Raw genomic sequence first — 24,891 nt, forward strand, 5'->3', positions numbered from 1 at the left:
AAATTTTTATGCTCAATCGTGTCATATTCAATTTAGATTATTTTTCTGTCCTTGTAAATACAGTTGCTGTGAGTTTCATAGTTTTTTTTTAAAGTTCTCACCATCTTGAGTAGTGATACTGGAGTCTGGCTGACTGTGGCCCAGCTGGCTGAGACAGGAGGCACTGCGGCTGCAGGGGATGGTGGCCCTGCTCCAGCGGGGCTCTTCCTGCCACAGAGTGGCGCGGCTCATTGGCACCCGCTCGGCGCTGGCGATACTGCTGGGCAGGCATGGGATGCTGCCCCTGCTGCTGCTGCTGGTCACTGTTACCTTAGCCGGGCCGGGCTCCTGCGTAATGGTTGGGGTTGGAAGGAGTGGGTGGGGAGAGGAAAGGATATATTGGCAGGTAAGGTCACAGAAAGACTACAGGAAAAAGGAATATGAGGAGGAAAGAGATTAAAGAACATTTACAATGTAAATGTAATGAGAAATCAAATATTGGAATATGTATGTTACTCAAATCTGCTGATCACATTAGTAAGCATTTGTAGAGATAAATCATTGTCCTCTTTAAGATGTTTTGCTTTGGTTTTTTATATGAATCAAACATTTAGGCAATAAAAAAAGTTTTATTTCTAGTAAAATACTAGAAGAGTGAAGGTGGAACAGTAAAAGGGAGAAAGGGACTGACAGCTAGACAAACACACGTACTTATGAGGAATAGCGAGAGCAAACTAAAACACCCCACGAGGACAGTGTGCAGAGGTGGATGATGTCGGAACAGATTTCCTTGGCTAAAAGTGCCCGAGAACGTCTTGATTTGATTAACAAATGCAAACAAAATTAAAGCTGTTCAAAGACCTGATTTCACCAAATCACAAAAATCCCTTCAGTGATCAGAAGATGCACAAAATCACTGAGATAACAAGAAAGAGGAAGATTTTTAAAGAAAGCGACCCTCAAACAGCCCACTTTCATCCAGCCCATTCAAATCACCACAAACATGCTGATGCTGTGCAAAGAATTGCTCTTTAGGCATCGCAAAGGTAGGCTAAAAGCATGTCCGTTTCATTTCCCCTTCACCTGGAGTGATTGAAAATATGCTGAAATTAATTTACAGGGACGAGAGTTTTAAAATTTAGGGGTTTTTTTTAAGGTGAAGCAGGATAAGAAGTTTGGCCAAGCTGAACTCACTGGGTGCCCATTCATGTCCTCAGTGGAAAAACACTGTCTTGGAGTTAGTCCACCCTGCCAATCACAGAATACCCTTGATGTTAAATGCTTACCATTTAGTGCTCATTATGATCAATACATAACATTTTCATGGACCGCTCTTTTTATTGCGACTTCTATTTAAAGTCAAAAAACAAAACAAAAAAATAAATACGAAACAAAACATGACTACGAGATGTCAAGGGCTTTAATGGAGAAGAACTAAAAATGCAGACTACTTTCAGTTACAATGACACACGCGTCACACGACATCATTTTTTTTGTACTCAATGTACTTGTCTTAAAGGGCGCTACCCACAAGACAAATACGACTGTGCACAGGTATGTCTCCAGTAAAGTATGCACAAGTGGGAGGGGAGCTTTCAGGTGGAAGTATGGAGCTGACACAGTGAGGTGTGGAAAATTCAAGCCTCGACACAACGCTGGGTATTTATCCACTCGAATAACCTAAGAGATACTGATAGGACCTGCCAGCAAACAAGCAGCGAAAGCATGACCATCCTCACATATTACCGAGCCTAATTATGCGGTGGCCTTGACCACTACAGCGGTATTTAAAAGTGAAGCCCACAGGCACACATCAGATATGTTTGGACCCAATGAAATATGACTGCAGATGTTTGTGCCATCTTAAAGAGTTATCACGGCTATTTAAAACCATAAACATGCGCATTGTGCTTGTGAAATGACCATGAAGCAAACTGCTCTTTGTTAATGGCAAACTGCCAAAAATAAATAAATAAAGGACTGAATCAATAACCATAAGGTCAATGATGTAGAAGCTGATTAGCCCATCAAAATTACTGTACAAAACATCCCCTGTATTGTTATTGAATTAAAATCTAATTAAAACAACAAACGTGACCTTGAGCAATAAGACCTTGGATTCAGACCAATTAAATTCTCACTAACATTGTAAGAGGAGTAGAGAGTCTTGTGAATGGATGGTAAGAGCTCATCAGTCCTTTGGCTGGATGAACTAACCAGATCAGTCACTTAGTAGCTCATCGGCTCCATCACAATTCACAGTTTATTGTAATGTGTGAAGTACAGAAAGAGTGGTAGGTTTGTTTTGCTGTACTGCAGTTCACAACAGTCAAACGTACAGACAAATAAATTTTGTTTCGCTAAAAAGTGACCAATAGTCGAGGAGGAGTGATTCCTTTTACACTGGACGGATTGACAGATGCATACCTCCCCACCACATTAGCTCATTGGTTGGTTACATACCATTAAACACACCAGAACTATTATAAATTGCTGTAGGAGTGACTGGCTTTAAAATATTACATGAATTGACTTTTCTTGCCTTTTCTTCTTTATTTACATTACTTTGCATTAATCCCCCAATTTACTTTCTTATTTGATTATATTTATTGGTTTTATTCATTTTCCCACATATATTTAATACAAATATAGAACAAGAAGTTCTTCATGATTCACAATAGAATAATAGAATATGGCATGACAACTGAGGGTCTGCTTTAGGCAACAGTAACGATTCATTTTTAAAAATTAAAATTCTGGCATTCTCCATATTTCTTATTTTTCCTTGAATGTTGGCTGACATGCATTTCACCATTGAGTCACTAGAACTGCTGTAGCCCAATTATTTGTCACATTGGCACAATATAAATTTGATCACATTTGCCAGTGAAGTGTTTACAATGTAGATTTAGAGCTGTAGGCTTGACTCCCATGCCTCCCTATAGTGTTTAATTCTATAGGTACCATACTATTAAATAACCAATTAATTGTGGATTTTACCAACAAAATGAACAAGTAAAGAACAAAAATGAATAGCAATCCAAGAGTAACCTTTCAGAGGAAATATTATGTGAACAGAAGAGAAGAGGAGCTTCAGGTTCATTCAGTTACTGTACGCAGCAAAGAAAAGAAACAAGAACAATGAAAACAGACGTAACTGGTGGTCACAGCGAGACACAGTCAAGGTCATGTCTGTGTCGCCGCTCTCTCTGTAAATGAGCCAGTCTGCATAAGCCAAGCAAGGTCACAGTCTGATTCGGGGCGCCGTCATTAGAGGAACCAGACAATGAAGTTCAGTTTGTACGTTTGTTTGTATGCACCACAAACTTGGCCTGGCCTCACACAGGAGGGGGGCGGGGGACACAAACTAGTATGCCATGGTGGGTGGTCTGTGCAATTTTATTATATCATATTCTTATATTTCATCTTCACTCTGGACCATTATTCTTTTATTCCTACCTGCCAGGGAATACAAAACTTGCTTTGACGCAAAAACTGCTTTTTGCTCCCATTGTGCTTCTGAAAGGCGTTACAAGACGGGCTTGAAAGACACATTACTGACCTTGACCCTTTTTAGACCGTTAAATGTACTCTGCAAAGATCGTTTAATAGGCAGGACTACTGGAGTTCAAAACCCAAAGTGCACCTTTTCCAGCTCACAGACTTAAACATGCATCTTGTTAAGAGTTCAGGAGCTCAGTGTGAAATGACAAAAATATTTGTGGCGACCCAATAAAAGTTAAGGATTTAAATCCTCGATAAGTCCTGAATGGGAATGCTATGATAAGCACCAAATGCTTAATCACCACACGGACTGAAAAAGCCTGACAGGTGTGATGGCAGCTGCTGGACATGACAATGAAACTGAGCGCACCAGCAAATTCATGTGCAAGAGGATCAAAGTTGCTGCTGCATGTTGTTACAGCACACATGCAGTTGTCAACATTTCCCTTCACTGTTTGTTCAGGAATATTTTGATAGCTGACTAATGTTTGCTGCCTGCCAACCTTGTGATACTGTTCCATATCTATGCAATTATGCACTGCTGGAAGCATAAAGCAGGTATTCATTGTGGAAAACAGTACCACATGCGATTTACAACACCGAAGAAACAATATGTAACACGATGTGTGCTTCACTGATAGCTGGAGTTAAATTAGACGAGTATGAGGCGTGTTGTCTATCGAAACTGACATATCATGTGACACAGGAATGTAAATATAGGCGGTTTAAACTGTTGAGCATGTCACTGGCGGAAAAACTACATCTGTCTCCCTCTCAAAGGGGGGAAAAAGCTGTTGTAGTTGGAGAGGTATGAGAAGCATCCGTTCTGCATATTTCCATGGCAGAGGTCATCCTTAAATATATGCTCTCTTTGTTGTTGACAAGGAATGAAGCAACTGCCACATGTGGATAATTTATAATGTTCACAATATCTAAAACATAAGGGTCAAGCTGCAGCTCTATGTTGACACAGACAAACCTCCTGAATACAGCCTGTGATCCCGTCATCATTTAATCCTATTACTGCACATATTTGGGTAAAACTGTGTCATAATCATTGCGCTACAGTCAAAAACCACCTCTGAGCTTTAAATAATCAGCTCATTTGTGAGTTCATATTTTCCCCCAGACATCTAAGAGAAAGCCCATTCATGAATGTGGGGTTGACTGGGGCTGTGGACAGCCACATGAACTCAAGCACATAAATCCTGTTGTCAGAGCTGTCATAAGCACAGAAACATAAAGATGCTTCATTATGAGTTATTAAACATATTTCTCCCTCATACAAAACACGTTGAAAGAATATAACATAAATGTTCTTTGACATTTATACATGCAAGTCCCAAGCTTTGGATTTTTTTAAATAATGTTGCAAGAAACCACCGATATTAAACTGAAAAAAAAAGAAAAGAAAACTATACACTTCATGACATATAATATCACAATTTATATTTGGCTGTTGTTCACTGGGCAAAGAAAGAATAAGTTCATTACCTGGTGAGTGGGTGGATCGACCTTGCGTTTTTTCTTCTGGTTCTGTTTGTTTGTCCTGGGGTACACAGTCAGAGCCTCCTGCCACCTGCAAATAATGAAACAGTGTAAGTGCTCTTCTAGTCTTAAATTCTGACTGCATAAACTCTGCATGCTTAATGGATTCATATACAAAGGGACAAAGTTTTCTGCAGCAAAGAATAAACTACGAAGCATGCCCGGACATATGTTATAGTTACAAAGCGATACGTTAATAACACATTTACAACACTAAACTAAAGGCTAAGGCAGCAAAGTCAGCACTGTTTCATTTCTTAAAAGGTAGCCTATTCCAGCTCCATATTTGTAGTCTTGGACTCTAGTAAAGTAGCTTTTACAAATTCACAGTTCAAAATACATCTCATTGAATTCTAATATGCATCATACTGAGCGTTTGTATAGCCTCTTATTTCATCCTCTGCCTGAAACAAGCTGCTTCCCTTTTAGGCCTCCCTCTCTTTGAAACTACTTTGTTCAGTTTGGCTGCCTCTCACAAACAGAAGGTTTACACAGCAGGTGAGTGGGGCGTCTGAGCTCATAGCCTGAGCTGTGTCCGAGATGACCACATTAGCAAGATCTACTCTCTGACAGTAAATACAGGTAAAAGCAGAAAGAAACCCTGGCTGTGTCAAAGCATTTAGGAGTATCTGAAGTCTGAGCTTTTGGGATGACACGTACATATGCTTACTTCATTTTGTGATTCTGTGTCCATTTTTAATCTGAGAATCCACCAAAAACTAAGAGCATATTTATGATAGAAAATAAGAAAATGGTAGAGAACAAAAATCATAGAACATAACAGATCTTAATTTGTGTTTGCATATTAATTCTTTTGAAGTTATGCTTTAGTTAAAAAGATGGGGATAATGCATTTTGTTGGATATGGTAAACCACGGTGCTTTAACACCACAAATATTTATACAGGTAACAGAGAATCTAGATCCTTACATCATCTGAATGAAGTGCTGACACGGACAGGGTTAGCAAATCTAGTGATCAACATTTTTAGGACAGAACACCAACATCTTAGACCAAGACATCTTAGAGGAGAATAACATAGTGAAAAATAAATTCCACTGTCAGGAAATGACAAACTTGAAAAGCTAATATGGTTCTGTGATGGCCTAGAACAAACACATGCATGCCAGATGATGATAGGAGAGTGGGAGGTGAATAGCGATACAGCAGGTAGCATGATGAGGAGTGGGTGCTGTGAGTCACAGTTCCCTAAGAATAGCTATAATGTGTATCAGCCGGCCAGGGAGAGCGCAGTGCAGAAACACGCTTTAAACTGCAGGCTCAAATGAAGCCTGAAGTATGAAGATTACATTTTAGTACTGTAATCTAGGTCCAGTTGTAGAGGACTTTGTTAAGACAGGGAGAGGGTTAGAAAAGCAGGCAGAGCCAACAGTTCAAGAATGTGCACTGTCACTGCAGCGTAAATTACAACTATCTGAAGAGCACAGCACAAAGGAGACAGCAGGGGGCAGAGCAGTTTGGCTGCCACACCAGCTACACACAGCCATGCCATACCACTTTATTTCTGTCACCACTGTCCATGCAACCCAGAAGACAGAGCAACACAAACCACACTGCCCACCTAAAGTCATTTCTTTCTATATATGTATCCAAATAATGGCAGGATGTGCATTTGCGAATCCTAATATAGTAGATGATTATGAGTACTATGATCGTTTTTACGTCTTACCCATTGATGATTTCTTTACACTCGGCCCGTATGAAGGACTCCTTCTCAGGGGTCAGGATGCACAGCGAGTTCTTCTGACCTGTCCTGGACTCGCCGTCGATGACGTCAGAACACTGGTTCATATTGATTGTACCCTGGGGAAGCGTGCTGGGCTGAAGAGGCACAGGGAGAAAGTGGTAAGTGGGAAAGTTAACAGACGTGCTCGCAAATCCCTCCACATGGTCTGCCTTCTCACACAATCCGCCCCAGCATGAAATTTCATGCCAAGCTTGGCATGCCGCACACTGATATAACAGTCTGTGCAAATGCAAATGTTCTTGTCACGGCTCACTTTCAGTATTTTGTGATTTGAGATATGCGTCAAAGCATTTAAACTGCGTTAATTCCATAATTGCCTTACATATGCAGCACTGCTCTAGGAAAAACATGATTTTAGAAGAGGAAAAGCTGCTGTTCTTTGCAGCTTTGATGTTATCAGCATGAAACTGTTATGAAGTCAATAATCAAGCCTGTATTACATTTTTAGTGAAGGTGCAATTTTATTTGTAGGATCAGTTAAATAAGCACATGTACCCAAAAATAAGATAAAAATGAATGACAAATTTCTCAAATGAACTCAACTGACGGCACTAAAACCGCACGAATGGCCCTGTGAAAGAAGTGCCTGTTACAGTACAAGTTCATAGGTTCATTACGTGGTTCGCTGTCTGATGCCTCGCCGCGATCTGCAAACACAGCTATGCAGACTGACACGGATGCCATCTGTCAGCAATAAATACCATGACCACAGGACTTTCTGAATAATACCACTTTGTGTACAATGACTTAGGGTTTCAATGGAAGTTTGTGTAAGTACACAACAGCTTTTTAAATGCACCACGGCTTATTTACAATGAACTAAGACTAAGCTCATATAATCTAGTTATACCAGTCAATGGCACTGCATTACTCATCTACAGTGTTATAAAATCATGGCTTTCTAAGAGCACCAAGGAGTAAAAAGACTTGTGCAGTTGCTTTCTTATGAAGACAGTAAAGAAAGCAAACAACTGCACAAAAGCAACCAGAAATATTACAAAGCTCTGACACCTGACTTCAATTCAGTCTGACCTCCAAATGACTTCCACGAGCCCTGAAAAAAGAAAAAAAAAAAAAAAAAGCTTGAATGTTGACTGAGGGATTTAAATTTTTTCTATCAAGTAAGTGAGCACTGCGTATCTAATCTGTTCTACTAGCTTAGGACAAAAATATCTACGATTTTCTTTTCTGGAAAAAACTGAGATCACGATTATTAAATAGTTTTGCTTGCTGGCTTTAGAAATATCATACATTTATTGAGCTTAAATGGTCTTGGTGGAGCCCCATGAACTTTAATTTCAAGTCAACTGAACAACAAATGCAAAAATTCTCTTTAATCCCTTATTTAAAAAAAAAAAAAAAAAGACAGACAAAGCATACTAATGTAAAGGGATTTATAATACAATAAAACAACAGCATTCTAGCAAAACAAAATACAGCAAACTGACAAAGTTTACACCAAAATTCTATCAACTGCTCTACCTTCACTAAAACAACCCCACGTGCAGGGATCAACAAGCTTTAACATAGCAGACCAAAGATGATAAATTACAGCCCTCAGCAAATCTGCACTCATTACGAGAGTAATGAGAGCTGGAAAGGGAAAGAAAATTAAAAGGTCACGTAGTGATCCAATAGATCTGAATCAAGGACCCAAATAGTCCAGCTTAACTGTAACCTATCAGTAACAGAGCAATTGAGGCCCATTTATGGCCTCTAATGTGGACAGAGAAAGCCACAGTTGTGGTAACGCCACCCTGAGGGAAGATGAGAGGCCACATGTTTACTTTGTTGCTATTAAGTGTCACTTTTTTACTCATCTATTTTACCACTTTCTATTTTGTAACAGTCAAAATTTTGGCACTGCAAAATAGGAGCAGGAGGACAGTGGGTTAGTCTAACAAGACTAACATCTATGCGGTGTATGCATGCAATAAAAATTTCGATTGGCCATTGTTTTGGTTCAACAACTTTAAAATGGCCTGTAACCGAAGGGCTTTTGACACTAGAGAGGCCAGGGCAACAGCCGGACTTGACACAGAGCCATGTAAACAACCCTTGGGACAGCTGGGCAAGGACTGAGTCCTGGTCAATAGTGGCTAGCCAGAGAGGCTGGAGTCAGCTTGACCTGAAAGCCCCGGTCTCACCCTCACAGAGACGTTGAAGATTTAAAAGACAGAGAGGAGGACCAGTAGAGAGTGAGAGGAGGGAGGTTAAGGTCTTGAGCTAGTGGTCAAGCAGAACAGCAGTGCAGCAGGAAAAAAATAAAATAAAAAGGGCTTTTGTGGACTTTGACTTTGGACTGCTCGGCCATCTGTCTGTGTAAACAAATCTAGAGTACACCACACATGTGGGCTTGTCCTTGAGCTGGAGTCAGAAGAGGATAAACGGCAAAAAATGTCTGATTCTGGGAACAGTTGTACAAGCAGCTTAAGGCCCTGGTTTAATAAGCACTGCATTGGATTCTCATGAACACAGAAAATAAATCAGACTGACAGCAGCTTCGATTAGGAACCTATTTTCATAGAGCAGCTCACCTCTGAGAGGGATTTCAGTGCTTTGACTGTAGTAGGAGGCAGCGCAGTGGGAGTACAGTAAATGTTTGCTGGAGCTGTGTGGCGACCAGCACGGGGTTCCTCTCACACATGTACCCCCTCCCAGCTCCAGCACTGTGTCAGCTGAGCACCATACACGCCCCCACTTTTGGCCAGCCATAGTGCCTCTAGCCCCTAGCCCCAGGCCCCTGAACCCACACCTCTCTGTCACCTAACCTAGACCCATTCCACTCTCCCAGGGCCACCGCTCTTCACAATGAATCCTTTGTGAATCAGCACTAGTTCACATAATGTAGGATTGTCAGTCGCAACAGTCCACAGAGCCACTCCTCCCGTTAACCCTCAATAAGGAAATGACCGGGAGACAAGAGGCCCAAACAAATGTCCTTTTGTGGTCACAGCATGAAAATTATGAAGCCAGCATAAACTTATTCTTGTCTCTGAGGTTTCCTAGACAATAGTGGAAATACTCCATGGGAGTCGTTGAACAGAGTCCCACAGGGAAGCTGGACAAATCAGGGAGCGATCCAATTTCTCCAGTCTAGCGTGTGAATACTGAATCAGCAGCTGCAGGTAAAAATTTTAAGCTGTCATAACAACCTTTACATGAAAACTATGCAGTCGCATCATTTATAAACACTGTAAATTGTGGGATTAGATACATGCAAGGCTACTGTACTGGAAAATGTATGATTCATTTAATTCAGTTAATTTCCCAATTTTAGGATTTTGTTTTATTCACAGGCAATTCAGGTTTGGCTCAATTTTTAAAATTAACAGGTTATGAAAATAGACTCATTTCTTAAACTGCTCATGCCATGCAAAAGCAAGAGACCGAAGCATTTTCTTACTTTGGATACTTCAGGTAGTACATTTTCATGTAGTATAATATGTGCATGTGTTAGGTTGAATACTAGAATTTCAAACTCGATACAGATACCCAGGAAAATACTGGAAAATACCATTGAAGATATCATGGGGGCAAAAAATTACAACTATACCATCAGACAATACTATTTCAAGATTTTGGATGTAGCACAGAAAAAAAAAAAAGAGGTAAAGAAATACCTACAAGGTGTAACTGTAAGGCGATATACACTTTACATATATGTTTTCAGCTGCTCCCTCATATCCCAAGGGGTCACCACAGCCGGATGCCTTACACAGGATGTAATTCCTTATGCAACCTTCCTATTTATGCAGGCTTTGGACTAGCACTAGCTCACAAGCTAGCACATAAGCTTGTGAGCCCCTGAGGCTGGGTTTGTGCCTATTGGATAATCACTAATAGTTAAAAGGCTAACATGTTTGTTGGCCAGGTTATCAAAGCGGTTTAGCACTTTCAAGGAATGGTCTACTGAAATCTTGAAATTCCTCAAAATATTCTGATCAGTTCTCTTATTGTTCAAACACTGCTCATGTGTTCAGCTGCTAGTGGCTGGAGGGGCTGTGTGAAGACAGCTCTGTTCATATCAGTAGTGATGATAATTAATATTCAATACAACAGTAATGTTGAGTACTGATTAGTATCCAAGGAACAATTTGTTCTGATAACCCTAACATTTAGGCTTATTTATGCAGGATGTGAACTTGTCCACTTATTGGAAATGACTGCACCATTTGTGTGAACATTTGAAACTTGCCAAGCCTCCAAGCAAAGATAATATGAAACTTCTTCCACCGTTATATGCATGAGCACTAAATAATTCTACAACACAACCAATACCTAAAAATAATCGTCTGTTAGCTGGCACTGAAAAAAAGTGCCAATGACACATCCTCCTACTAATGGCTGAAAATTGGTTGGTGGTCCTCCCTTTGTGCCCAGTTAATTTGGGAGTGTGAGATATGTGCAGATTTCCATAACTGACTTTGTGAGCAATACTAGTACACCATCCAGGTAACTGTAGATAACTTCATCAGCGTGAAAGTGCTTACGCAGTCAAAAACCGCAAGTGAGGTTATTGAGGAAAACAATTAAAGACAACAGCAACTATTTCAAGTTGTACAGTCGGAGAGAACAGGGGGTGCTAATGATTAAAACCACTGACAATATCGCAGCCAGGATGCACTATTCTGCTCAGATGCTGTGTGGCAATATGGTGGTATTCATTAGAAACCACATCTGTTTATATAATGGTAATCAGTGAGTTCCATACATATCTTTGTGCCTCGGCTTCCTTTGCTCACTGCAATTCTGCAGCTAAGCAAAACAGCCCATTCTCCCTTATGACACAGTGGGAGAAATATTTGCTTCTTTTGGCAGCTCGCTGATGGTCCGCTTTCTTTTTTTCATTGCGAAGAAAATTCTCGTCCTCTGCCATCAACATTTTTGGGTTCGATTGACTCGTTTCTGTTCGTGGAAAGCGAGAGACAGTTTGAAAATGACTCACGAAGATTATGAGGTAAATTAAATTGCATTATACTGTGTGAGTCACAAGTTGCAATACATTTTCCAATACATTCAGTCAAGTTCTCACAATCAGCATAATTGCAACTAAATATGCTGCCAAGGTTAGCTACGAACACCTGTCCGTTAATTAGACACATCTGTTATTGGTTACTAGGTGCCACTCTGTCTGCCATCCTGTGTGGTGACAAATTCAAATGCTATGACTTCACTTCTTGAGTTACATTACTCGTCTTTAGACATGTACCAGCAGGCTTCTTTATTCTGCATCCAAAGCTATTCTAGTTTGATCATTTCAGACACTGGAGCCAAAAGAAAAGCCGATGAACTGGCACCGCTTCATCCTGATTCACGTGCAAAAGCTTGAAATCAGGTCTCTTCAGGGTCCATCCTCTGCTCGCTACAAATAACAGCAATTATGCGATAAATTTTTCCATAGCAACTGAGAACAACAGGGGCAAACACATTTTTTGATACCAGTAATCGAGCCAACAACCAGCTGCAGGGAAATATCCTCAGGTGCCATATGGATGGGAGTCACCTTTAGCTGTGCTGCAGAGGACCATCAAACCACCTCCTTCCCAAGCACATAATCATCATACAACAACAGATATACATTGTGATCAGACTAGGAAATAGAGTTGAGAGATGTGTCACAGGCAACACTACAATCATCAAGTCCAACAGCCTCTCGGTTCGATAATTTTACCTCAGTATTAAGACTGCTTCAGCAGGCACAGTAACAGCCCTCTCTGTAACGCTACTATATCTACTATAGGTCTGTACTCCAGCTAAACATATAAATGGATTAAAACAATAACAATAATCAAAATAAACCATGTGTTCTAAAGTGCAGTCCTGTCAGGCATTCTGAGATACACCTCATCCCACTGGTATGCATTCTGGACTTTCAGACGGTAACGAAGCAACAGAGCTACAGCGGAGGCTGGAAGAACACAGCGCTAACACACAATATTGTGTGAAAAAAAATGAACAAGAGCAAAGGAAAAACCACAGCACACATTTCACACATATTTGTAGAAGATATTTCAGAGAGGGTTGTGGGTGGCAGCAGCGCTTCTCTTCTTATGGAGAGTGGTGAGAGAATGTGGGTGGTTTAATGCTGTGTTAGGAGGCAAGCAGCCGACGAATGCAGAGGAGGAGGAAGATGAGGGTGAGTAAGTGATGATGAAGACCTTTCTTTTTTTGCCGCTGCTTAGTACAGCAGGATTCTCTTCAAATGCAGGCTATGATTGCAATCGGTCAATCAAGTGCAGTAAACTACAACTATGTGAACCTGATCTCCGGCTGCCCGTTATGGTGGCAAGCCAACAATAGAATAATAAAAACACATGTAGTCACACAAAAGTCAAACAAGGCATTTACGGTAACGCAGTGTCACTCAGCCAGGAGCTGTTGGTGTGACGCCTGTAATAATGACTGCATAATAAAAAGCAGCAAAAGGCAGACAGAGTGTGAGAAATCTGTCAGCCTATGTTGAAGTGGTGACAGAGTTGATGGGCTGGCAGCAGAAACAGGTGCTACAGTCAAGTTGTGTCATGTTGCCTTGGCTGTAAGATCTAAAAAGTTGTTGTTAGGGTGTGTGTGTGTGTTTACCCACAGATAACACCCTTTTTCTTTCTTTTCTCCCAATAATATTTGTGAAAGCTGCCCCTTTCTTCTCCGAATCATCTCAGTGTCAAAAATCATTATTTAATAATTTCTCATCTGCTCCTTGCCGTCTTCACTCCTTCTCCTGACTTATGAATGGAGCCTGTTATGTCTACTCACTGCTTATCTGTTCAGTTTATACCCTTCACTTGAAGTTGTAGAGACGGTGCCAAATAATTACCCTATGTGTGAAGGGACTGCATTGGTTTCTACGATACCAATCTCTAACCGAGAAGGGCTTTCTCTGCCAAGTCCACTGTCTCATGTCATACCTTCAATGAAAGTGATCCAGCTTTATAACAAAATCTCCACCAAATTTTATTAAATCTGACTTTGCACCTTTTGCATACTCCCACTGGCATTGAGACAAAATCATCTAAAATATACCTCTGTTTGTCTGAGTAATAAGGTGACAAACAAAGAATGCAAAGACTGTAAAGAAGCTTTTTTTGTTGTGCCACATGCTCCTGTCAGCAAAGTGGATCACAGAGACAGGAAACTGACCTTATGTAAAATCTTGGGTGGCTGGGAGCTGAATGCACAAATGCATGTCACATCAGTGCCGCAGTTAGATCCTAAAACACATTCATCGAGCAGTCCACCAGCCTAAATTCATTCCAACAGCTACTCTCCCAAATGAATGCTGGAAGCCCAGCGCATTAAGACTGTTTTGCAACACTGCTATTATCCATTGTTAGTCTTAAATGTTAATGATCTTAATCACTAACTTCTAGCACAGTAAACCCTAAAGCCACAGTTCTGTGGTCAGCTTTTGGCTCCAATGCAAAAACACAGCACTTGTTATAAGATTACAAGGTGCCTCCAAACACAACTGTCTGAAATGCTGCTGCACGCCATTCAGTGCACTGACACAGCACTTTGGAAAGTAGGCCAAAGTGAAAAGGTACCCGTTCTATGCTTGGTCTTCTGATGCTGTTGCAGTCTATAATAAAAACTTCTATAGTCACAGAAAAGGTACATAAATACAAATAACTAGTTTCTGCACCTTAGTCAGCTCTATGAGGAAATTACAGAAGACATGCAGGGAGATACCAAATAATTCTTCAGTCCATTCGAGGCAGAATTTGCCCATCAAGCCAAAAGGAAAGGAGGGGAAAATGGAGGAGGCACAGGAAAATGTTTCTTCACTTAATTAAGTTAATACATCAACTGTGGAGCTAGTTTTTTTTCCCTACAAGGATGAAAAGCAGCGTAATCAAAACAGAAGTGACAACAATTTCAAGCAAAGAAGTGAGGATTCATCAGGTAACAAAACTTTCCAGATTTCTTTATGCATTCTAGGACCAGACACCATTAAAACTAAAGCACCATCTGGTCATTGTGACAGGCAGGTAGATGCCAAAACAGTCAGCCATAAAAAAAAAACAAAAGAAAACTGCTCACTGATGAAGGCAACATGTTTTTTCACAAAGCTATAAGTACTGTATTACAAGAACTTTTTAAAAATTGCATCCATGAGTCATTTTGATAGCTAAAGTTACAAAGAAGGTGTGTGCTTGTTGCCTTAAAGCTGAGAGAAAGCACAGAAGAGAGAGGACCACACTGAGGGTGCAATCGCTGGAAGCAAGCCAGAACACGGCTGTTGGAAAAGGGAATTTTGGGCCAGCTCCTGAGGAAGCTGGAGCAGGTTATTAAAGAGAGAGTCGCTCACCCAACAACAATTAGCAGCAAGCCAAAATCTTCAACTCCACGTAATGTAGGTTTTATAAGCTTGAGCTACTCATTAAAAGAGGCCCACATAAGTAAAAACTTCTACTGGGAGACATTTTCACCTGTATATCAAACATACTTGAAGCTGAAAGTGTGCACCATCACATATGAATCCTATTCTTATCCTGTAATTGTAAGTAGTGACCAGACGCAGCTCTGAGGCTGCACTTTTTAAAGATATCTTTGCTGCAAAGCCCTGACATTAACAGGTGACAGGATTGCTGGGTCACCATGTTGAGGCAAAAGGTCAAAGGTCACCTAATACAGCTGCACCTGTCATGTCTCTGAAAGACATTCAACTGCAGCTGTGGCCACTACAGGCTATCCCCAGGCAATGGCTTCAAATCTAAGGCTAGCCTACAACTGAACTTCCAACTGAGGTGCTAACCAAATCAAAAATTACACAGTTACAGGAATGCTTCTAAATATATTGAGAAGCATTTTTTGGTTTGGTTTTAAATGTATGTTTTTTACTTTCACTTTGCCTGCCAGTGTCCCTGCGCCACAACCACTGAACATGTAGACCTTTCCACTGTTTTATTAGCGACCGTCTTGGAGCTAGCTAACCTCTCTCCCTGATACTTTAAATGAAATCTTTTGTCAGTGTCCTGGTCTGGTGTTTAGAACAAACTGAGCAAGCAGTCTGCCAGGCCCCGTTTGGCTTTATAGAGCAGGGAGGGGTTTAGGGGGGGGAAAAGAAGTTACACAATACTGATGGTTGCTCTCCCCCAGCACAAACGGTTTATTGGCCAGACAGAGCTGGAATGGAAGAGAGAGATACAAGACAGTGGAAGGATAAATGAGCGGTAAAAGGACGGGAAAGTAAATTGGACTGAGTAATGTATAAGTGAAGTTCTTGTTTAGCCAAATCCTCCAGGAATAAGCCTTTTTCTGGTTAATGAATGGCTGGAAATCATTAAAAAGTACAAGAGAGTGACTGAGGGAGGGTCAAAACGAAGGATGGTAAAAGGATATTCTGAAAACTTTTCACCACGGCACAGTACTCGTCCACAGTCAACCAGAATTCAACTAAACCTCCTTCACATTCGCTAAGAGAAATATGACACAAGAAAGAAAGTGCAAGGTCACAGTCAGCTAAAGTCCCACATAAACACAAAATGGAGACCTGGCACACTTTTAATGATTCTGTCAACAGTCTCACTCACACACGTAACACTGAACGCCAATATAATCACTATGGTATCATGCCCTGAACTCGAAGTTCAGGTCGCTGCCATGGTAAGCGAGGTTCTAAATCAGTATTCGAACACCATCATTGCTGTTGATGCCCAAAATCCCACACAGTCCATGAAATAACAAACAGTAGTCCAACACCCTGCATAACCTTAATTATTATAATCTATTCTCACACAAAGGCATTTAACCGTGAATACCATGCGATGCACTAAGGTTACCAGTACCAATATGGACACAGTGGCACAAAATATGTTCACAACTACAACAGCAAAATGTCTTTAAAAAAAAAACAAAAAGTGTTTCACTTCAGAATTTGCAAAGATAAAAGTATGTGTTTGCTACTTTACATAATAGCTTACACATAACCTACCCATTTAGCAATTGTGACTGGGATATGAGTTGACATATATTTTGGCATAATTGTAAGTCCGTCTTTTGTCACTACAGTAATTTCAGCGCCATTATTTTCAGGCATATTAAACCATCTGGCTGTGGAACACACAATCACAATGAACAAAGGGAAGCTAGTGAGAAGATATGAAAATATAAAACTTTAAATCACATTTTATATTTAAGAGAAAACAACTAATATTAGTCAATGAAACAACTAAACAATAAAAGTAACTGATAGCAGCTCACAGCTAGGCTAAGCCCACGAGTTTAATATTTAGAGGACAGACTTGGTCCTGAGCCAGTTACAGGATACTGCTGACTGAAGAAAAGGAAATGTCTCAGAGTATTTATATCCGCCATATGCAGGACAATGTGGTCACTAAGACAGAGACAAAAACTAAGGAGCAAATATAAGAATACAGATGGAGAAATTCTGGCCAAAAGCATAACACAGAGCAAGACTGGTAATATATTAACTGAATATGCAACCTAGCCCATCTTTCCTAAGACCCTTCACCGTGTTTAGTTGAGTCATACTCTCTTGGTAATAGCAAACTTGCATGTCAGCACTGAGTTGGAGAGTGCTCATGCATCTTTTCGTATCTTTACTGAACACACACACACACACACACACACACACACACACACACACACACACACACACACGTGCTACTCGGGGTCAGGTGTTCTACGAGGTTGGAAGACTGGGTCGTAGATTAAAGCCTCCCTAAAGAAACCACAGTGTGGTTACTGACAGTCTTCTGTTGTGAGTCATGCCTTAATCACCACTGTTTTCACTTGATGTTCATAGAAGCATTTCAGAGTTGTGAAGTGAAGAAGTGACAAAAAGATTTTAAACAATAGGACCCATTGTCTTCAAATGACAAAAACATATTTTCACGCACAACACTTCTGCGATCATCTCCCATGGACAGAGAAACAAAGGTGGAGAGAACGAGTGAGCTACAAACATATATCAAAGCCAGCACATTGCTGAATCTATGCTGTGAGGTATGAAGGCATTTCTGAAGGCCCAAAAAAGATGGTTCAGCCTGATCGAGGCAAGGTGGACCTACTGAAGTGGCCAATAGGTATATAGAGATATTCAAGAAAGAAATACTCTATCCACATCAACTAGATATGGTACTCGAGTGTGTGTGTTGACTTGGATTAACTGCCTTTAATGAGCTGAAACTAGCTGGATCTAAGAGAGCGAGAGAGAGAGAGAGAGGCTGACATGCATCACGCTTGTTTAGTCAATAAGAGACATCAACAGAAAAAAAAAAGTTGTGACTTAGGTCATAAAGCTACAAATCACTGTTGTCTTAGGATGATGATGCTTCTACAGAACAATGTTTTCATGGCAAAACAGTTCTTTGAACCAGAGCACAGGAGTGGTGTGTTATTTAAAAACCCCATGCTCTCATTAACACACTTATTCACATAGCACTTTGTGCTTGTGAGCTGGCCTGAAGCATGACCTTACTTCATCAGGCGAAATCATTCACAAAGACAGTGCTGCACTAAAAACTTCTTCGTCTCCCAGCATTTGCATGGAAGTTTGCAAACACTCACCACTTCCCAGTTGTACTGAAACCTAGCATCACTTACAGGACTCCAAGCCTGTGTGTCTGGGGCCTTAGGAATCAGTTTCACGCCCAGCCAACCAGTTGGCAACCAGTCGCGAGAACAAAAATTGTACCTTAATGACTGGTGGTTGCTATGCGACCACCAACCAGCCTTCAGACCTGTGTGACTGTTTTTATTGTAAGCTAGCTGTTGAGCCTGCTGTTTGTGTTTTAATGACTTTAGCATATACTCATCCAATTCCATCATCAAGCTATGAAATTTCAAATCAGGCAGGCCTGTGTTGTCATTTTTGGTTGGTTGTGCCAGAGGAACAATGCTTACCGAAGTTGGGCCCTCTCACTGTAGTGAAACTTTATCAGCCAACAAGTCAGAGCAATGATAAGATCTTCAGTGCAAAATTGGGAATTTAACTAGGACACAACAGGGACAAAAAAGAAAAAAAATCCCCACAAAGTCCCCATTTCTGCACACAGAAACAAAAACAAGGGAATTCTTGTTATAAATGTACCACACTGGGTGAAAGCTTTATGACTGGGGGTTGCTATTCAGCTGAATGTCAGTTACAGCGCTGCAGATCCTGATTATTACAAGCTGTATGAATTGCTCTTCCCATGGTTTTGTGGCTTTGTGCACTGGGTATAGTGACCCAACTGTAATCCATTACTGTTTACATTCCAGCAAATCAGTTCCTACTGGAACCACGGGGAAGGAAGGGCAGGGGTTAAATAAGACTCTCACACACCATATCTCTACAAAACCAACATATGCCTAACCCAGAATCCATATTTAGTGCTCTAATATGGAGAGATTATACCACTTCTATCCACCAGAGCTGCAAACAACATTTATTCTTGTCCCTTTGTGCTATAACGCAAACAAATGTACTTCATGTGGTTCACACTTCTTTCTCCACTCATTTTCTCATGGCTTGCTGTGAGTGGAAGACTAGAGCACCTCTAAGTATTCCTAATTTGATAGGGTGGGGTGGTAAAACTCTACTTATTCCCCACATAGAGTGGCCTGGAGGCAAGAAACACAGCTCAAAAGCCGTGCCCACTCATCCATCCCCTAGCTCTCACCCCAAACAGACACTCACCGCGAAACGTTTAGATTCATGTTTCTCAGGTGCAAAAAAGATAGAGAATTTACGCATGTGTCAGCATGTGAAAAGGTCTTACAAGGCTTGAAGGCAAATACAGGCCGGGGCTCTATGGGTTCATGTCAGAGATTAAGCAGAGATGCAGCAGGACCTGTGCGTATCTCAAGTTAAAAGAATGCACAAATGTGTGGGAAATGGAAGGAAGTTTGTCTAAAAGAAAAAAAAAAACCCTCTCAGTTCTTGGACAAAGCTATGGGGCAGAAGTCCACTATTTGAATTCCAGTAAACACAGCAAATTAATCGAGCCAAGATGAAATGTGAATGACTTAAACAGCTAAAACATCATGTTCTCGTTGAATACGGCTGCGATACAGACTGCAGTCAATACAGTCTAAAGGCAAACGCAATCCAAGTGTATCTGAAAGGGTCTTTTGTGTTCTGCAACTCAATAGGGAGCCTCACTTCATTCGCAGGTATACTGTGCTTGTTCAGCCTGGGATAAAATACATTAAGCAAACAGCGTGATAACACAACCTGCACTGTGTTCCCGCCTTGAAATACAATGAAGACATACTGCACACAAACCACCCTCAACGTTAATAAGAGATTAGCAATGCACAAGCCTGATGATTCAGTGTGACCTCAGACACCACAACACAAGAGTGATAAATTCCCAAAGAGGAAAGTGTAGATCACATAATGAAGAGCATGTTTCAGTTAGAATAGGTTATCTATCGGTCAAAGGACGTTCACTGGGTGTGAGGTGATGTGTAGGGCATTTGACTGCACAGTGAAGGTTATTAGAGTATGGGTGTTGATCTTTCTGACTCTCACTGATGTCATTAAAGCAGCTTTCCTGACAGTTTTTCTCACCTACATACCTGCCCTCACTCTGACGTGATCTGGTGTGAGAGGCTGTTTCTCTCACCACACTTGGACAACTTCAACACACAATTATGTAATTTGTCTTGTTTTTTTGTTTAACTCAAACTTATCATAAAACCCACATTCTGCATCTGTTCTCTGCAAACAAGGAAGACTTTAATAAAGAGCTTACTCAGAACTTGCAACACCTGTTCCAGACGTGTCCTCTGCTGTCTAGTACCCTCTTTCACAGGTGCACACACACACAAACACTTTGTCCAATTCAGCCTTGCACATGTGTTCTGATGCTGTATCTGATGTTTTTGTCCGCAGCCACAGCAGAAAGGCTTGCTCGCCACATGACAGAGCCTAGAGACAACTTCAGCGCACAAATCCGTGCTTTGCTTCCAGTCTGTTCTGTCCTATATCAGTCAGGTCAGAGACCTCTAGAGCTCTCAACAAAACTGAGAATCTGCCCCATGCATCAAATACCATGGTAAACTGCCGGTGGACAAAAGGGACACATCGTGTTGCCTCAGCAACGCTGCCTGGACAAAACTGTGTTATTCTGCTCTTAGAACAATCCAGCTGGTGCATTCAGCAAATACTGGGGACTGAACTGCAAGTGAGCTTTCTAAATAATTATGTCTTCTCTCCATATTTGCAAATACCAAATAAAACAACACGTATTCTGTGAACTAGTGGCACATTTTCAGCTATTCACACTCAAACAGCAACAGTAAACAGTTCTCTTTATCGTTTTTACTGCAGCTACATTTTCCCCCTCTCTTTACCACTTGTCTTGTGCACATAACAGCTCTTCAGAGCCACTGCTGCTCTTAGCAGAAAATCGTGGCAGTGGTGTGTCATGTTAGCTGTTCACTGTAGGTGGGCAACCCCAAATCAATGACTTCAAGTACTGTGCTCCCTCCCAGGTTTTTGCTAGTCCATTCCTTTCCCACAGAGCCATGCCACATCCTGCAGGTTGGAACCTCAACCCATCTGGGTTTGGTTAAGCAAAGACAGAAGAGCCATAAAAAACCAGGCCAAGAGCAAAACAGAGGGGCACCTCCTCATTTACAATCATAACGAGTGCTCCCAAAATTGGGTTTTGATGTGGTTTAGAGGAACGTTATACTGGCGAAAGCTGGCAAACTTTAAAAATCACAATTTAGTTCATTAGATCTTAATGTTGACCAATGTTTGCCATACAGACTACAATAAATCAAGAATATTTTGTGACATATTTTACCATTTTTCCCCCTCTTTAACATTTATGGACATCCTCTAGCTCTTATTTTGAAAATTCAGTCACTGTTAAACAGCTAGTCACGACTTGCCCTGTGTTTTGTTACCATACTAGCTTTCTGATCTGTTCAAGCAGTCCTGATATCATTCAGCTGCTCTGAGCACATGAATGAAGACCTGACTGGAAACAAAACAGAATACCAATTTGTTATCTGTTGTCATAAAGTATGTAAATTATTAATAAGTTTAAATGTACGTTCGCCTCCTATCACACATGCACATTTGCAAATGGATGGCTGCAACGCCCTTACTACTGCTATAAATACAATCTAATCTTTGGAAAGTAATGATTATTGTGGCTCCTTGATGTGTTCCATGCCGAATATTTAATTGTATGTAATCTCAGTACTAATCAAATTGAAAACAGCCTAATATTAATGTCAGATATGTACACCATTTAGCCAAGTTTGTGCAGCTCTTTATTCAACTGAAAACAATTATTCTAATTAGCCTCGTGTGACAAGCGAGGCTCTATATTTAGTGGCACTTGATATTTCAAGCTCCAGACCCTTATTGTCCCCTATACTTTTGATCCTCCACTCAGAAGAGGGATGAAAACACAAAGAGTGACATCCAGAGAGAACACTAAACGGAGGGAGGACATCCGCCACTTCACTTGTCTCTTCCTCATCATCTACGTTTCTTTCCATGTCATCCTCCTCCTCCATTGAGTGCCTCACAAACGAGCCTCAATATGAAGAGCACATTAGGGCCACTGCAAGATTTAAAAGCTATGTTCAGACAGATTTTGTTAGCCAGTGGTTTTATTTTATTCCAGTAAAAACAGTGGAAATAGACAGAATTTAAGGTTGCTCACGTGCTGTTGTGTGCATGTATCTCAAGAGTTGTCAACTATATTGTACATGATATATCGCTGTTTCTATGGGGGGAAAAATGTATTCCCTAACTGGATAGTATAGCAGTTCCTGAGGGTTGGTGGCTGTTGCTGGGTAAAAATGTATGCACAAATCTTCTAGTGATTCCTTTGGCTGCTAGCAGATTGCCAGCAGTTTTTCACGTTTGTCTGCAAATACTTGCTAACTACTAGCTGAGTGGTAGTTAAACTTGAAAAAGTGCGAGAAGAAGCTTCGCTTTAGCCAAATGTTTGTTTTTTTTAATTGGTGCAACTCTTACTTTGAAGGAAAACAAGTCCGTCAATGCCATTCAACCTACAACCCAGCATTAAGCTAGCAATTGTCATGTGTCTGCAAGACTTCAACTGTGAGAATGCAATAACTGTAAAAGGACTTAATATGAGGAGAAAAAAAAAAAAAAGAAAAAAAGAATGCCACACTGCACCCCAGCACCTGTTCCCTTTATTACATCAAACCTCACACTAGCTTTTCTACTAAAATACCACAATGTGAAAGGGTCAAAGTCAATAAAACAAATACCGTTTCATCTACTTCTGATTTCACCTCATTTCAAAACACATCCTACGCTTAAAAAAGGCTGTTGAACACTGCTAGGGTCAATCAATATTCAGCATGCCTACATCTTACAGTGCCAATAAAACCGACAAACTAAATTCCTGAACCAAGTCGACTACAAAACTCAAGCTCAGACAGAAAGTCTACAGACTAATTTTATAATTACTGCATAGATTTTAGTCTACTGACTAAATATAACTCGGTGATTTAATATGTCAGTCAATGAGTGGTTTTTCCAGTCTTTCCTTTAAGAACAGGAAGTAACCACGGGACACCTGCACATCAAGTGCACAGTGTAGTAACCACTTAAATAAACACACAAAGCTAGGTACATAACTTTGAATGTCAACACCACACATTCATTCCTTTTCACACTACTGTATAAGCAGGCTTAGTGTTTAGCACGTTCACTAAATGCGTGGTTGTATGGAACAAAGGACTGGTGCTAACCATGTGTAGGCTGCCTCATCAATCTCACATTTTCAGCACTTGCATCAAAGTTTTTCTTTGGTTTTAAAACAACTAATTTTGCACAGAAATCATGTAACTAGCGTTTCTTCTCAGATAAACTAAACTTGCAACTAACAATGAAAAAAATGATCACACTTTATTATCATCTTACAATAAACGCAACTTTATTACAGTAACAATAGCCACTGTAAATTATTAAATAGTAGCAAAAGCCTCTGGTTTAACTCAAGTGAAAAGAGAGCAGTCCTTTGATGTGAAGCAGGAAAAAGAAAGAAGTGAAAGTTTTAACGTCTGTTCCCCTTATGCGTCAAACTGCAGATGGTGTTGTTTGTTAGAAGTCAAAGAGAGGGGGAAAAAAACTTCCCTTTTATTTATATGCTGCAAATTTTCAATGTCATAGTAGCAGCAATGAGGTGAATAAGGCTGTGTAAATGAGCAGATCATGGTGCATTATAACACAGATACACTGTACAGTATGCTGCTGCTTGTTTGAACCATGCTGTGGTTGTTTAGACTGTGCCACCAGCTATTAACGGTCACAGACAAGCTTCAGAATATGAACAAAACGGGCAACAAAATAATCATCAGCTGACAGGAAGGAAGCTCACCATTTCATCCAGAGCATAGCGAAGTAAGCCGTGCTCGTAGAGGATAAAGAACCTCCTCTGCCATTTCTGTAACAAGAAAAAAAGAACAACAACAAACAAATCTGTCATTATGGACATGATCACACAAAAGATATCAACAGCAAACCATAGTCATTTTATATATAAAAAAAGTTTAAAAAAAAGAAGCCTCACAAGAAGATGTGCCAGTATTTATCATATCAATCATTACACATTTGATAACTCTGGGCATGAGAGTCAAACACAGACTTGCGGAAGGCCAATAGATTTCTAAAGCCTGAGATTATTTTGCTGGATCTAGAAACTCCAGTGAAAAGCTTGAACACACACCTTAGGGTATAAAGACCTCCAATACAACACACACACACACACACACACACACACACACACACACACACACACACTTAAAAGGAAGTGCAATCAAGTTTTTGGAAACAGTTGCTATACAGCAGTAAGCAAGTAATGCTGGCACACTTTCCTCTTACAGGACATCACAAGGCTTTCAAGCTGTGACAAGCTGGACAACATTTTTATCAGCATGCATCAGCTGCATTCGGTCATTAAGATTTCAGGTTGTTTTCCTTTTCTTTACAACTACTTGAGGAAAGAAGGCCTTCATATATAAAGTGTGGGTGTTATCACAACAAGAGCTAAGTGGATACAGACGTTCATAAGAGAAGACGAGATTACACTGCTGATTAAACTGTAGGATATATATGGAAAGGCATGCAACTGTGAAGCGCAGTA

The 24,891-nt window shown here is 40.6% G+C and overlaps 1 protein-coding gene across 3 annotated transcripts in view; it reads right to left on the reverse strand.

Moving 5' to 3' along the window:
* The window catches only part of mpripa (myosin phosphatase Rho interacting protein a), a 51,247-nt gene that overhangs the window by 21,175 nt on the left and 5,181 nt on the right, over positions 1-24,891 (reverse strand). For 2 of the 3 annotated variants that reach the window (XM_035912168.2, XM_035912167.2), the window contains exons 3-7: positions 24,127-24,192; positions 6,722-6,873; positions 4,978-5,062; positions 1,174-1,227; positions 102-327 (exon numbers count right to left, since the gene is read on the reverse strand). In XM_035912168.2, coding sequence (XP_035768061.2) covers positions 102-327; positions 1,174-1,227; positions 4,978-5,062; positions 6,722-6,873; positions 24,127-24,192 — 583 coding nt within the window. The remainder of the gene's footprint in view (positions 1-101; positions 328-1,173; positions 1,228-4,977; positions 5,063-6,721; positions 6,874-24,126; positions 24,193-24,891) is intronic. The other variant, XM_006801079.3, reaches the window with a different exon arrangement.

The sequence above is a fragment of the Neolamprologus brichardi genome, chromosome 8, assembly GCF_056152115.1.
Source record: "Neolamprologus brichardi isolate AB-2024 chromosome 8, ASM5615211v1, whole genome shotgun sequence".
Classification (NCBI taxonomy): domain Eukaryota; kingdom Metazoa; phylum Chordata; class Actinopteri; order Cichliformes; family Cichlidae; genus Neolamprologus; species Neolamprologus brichardi.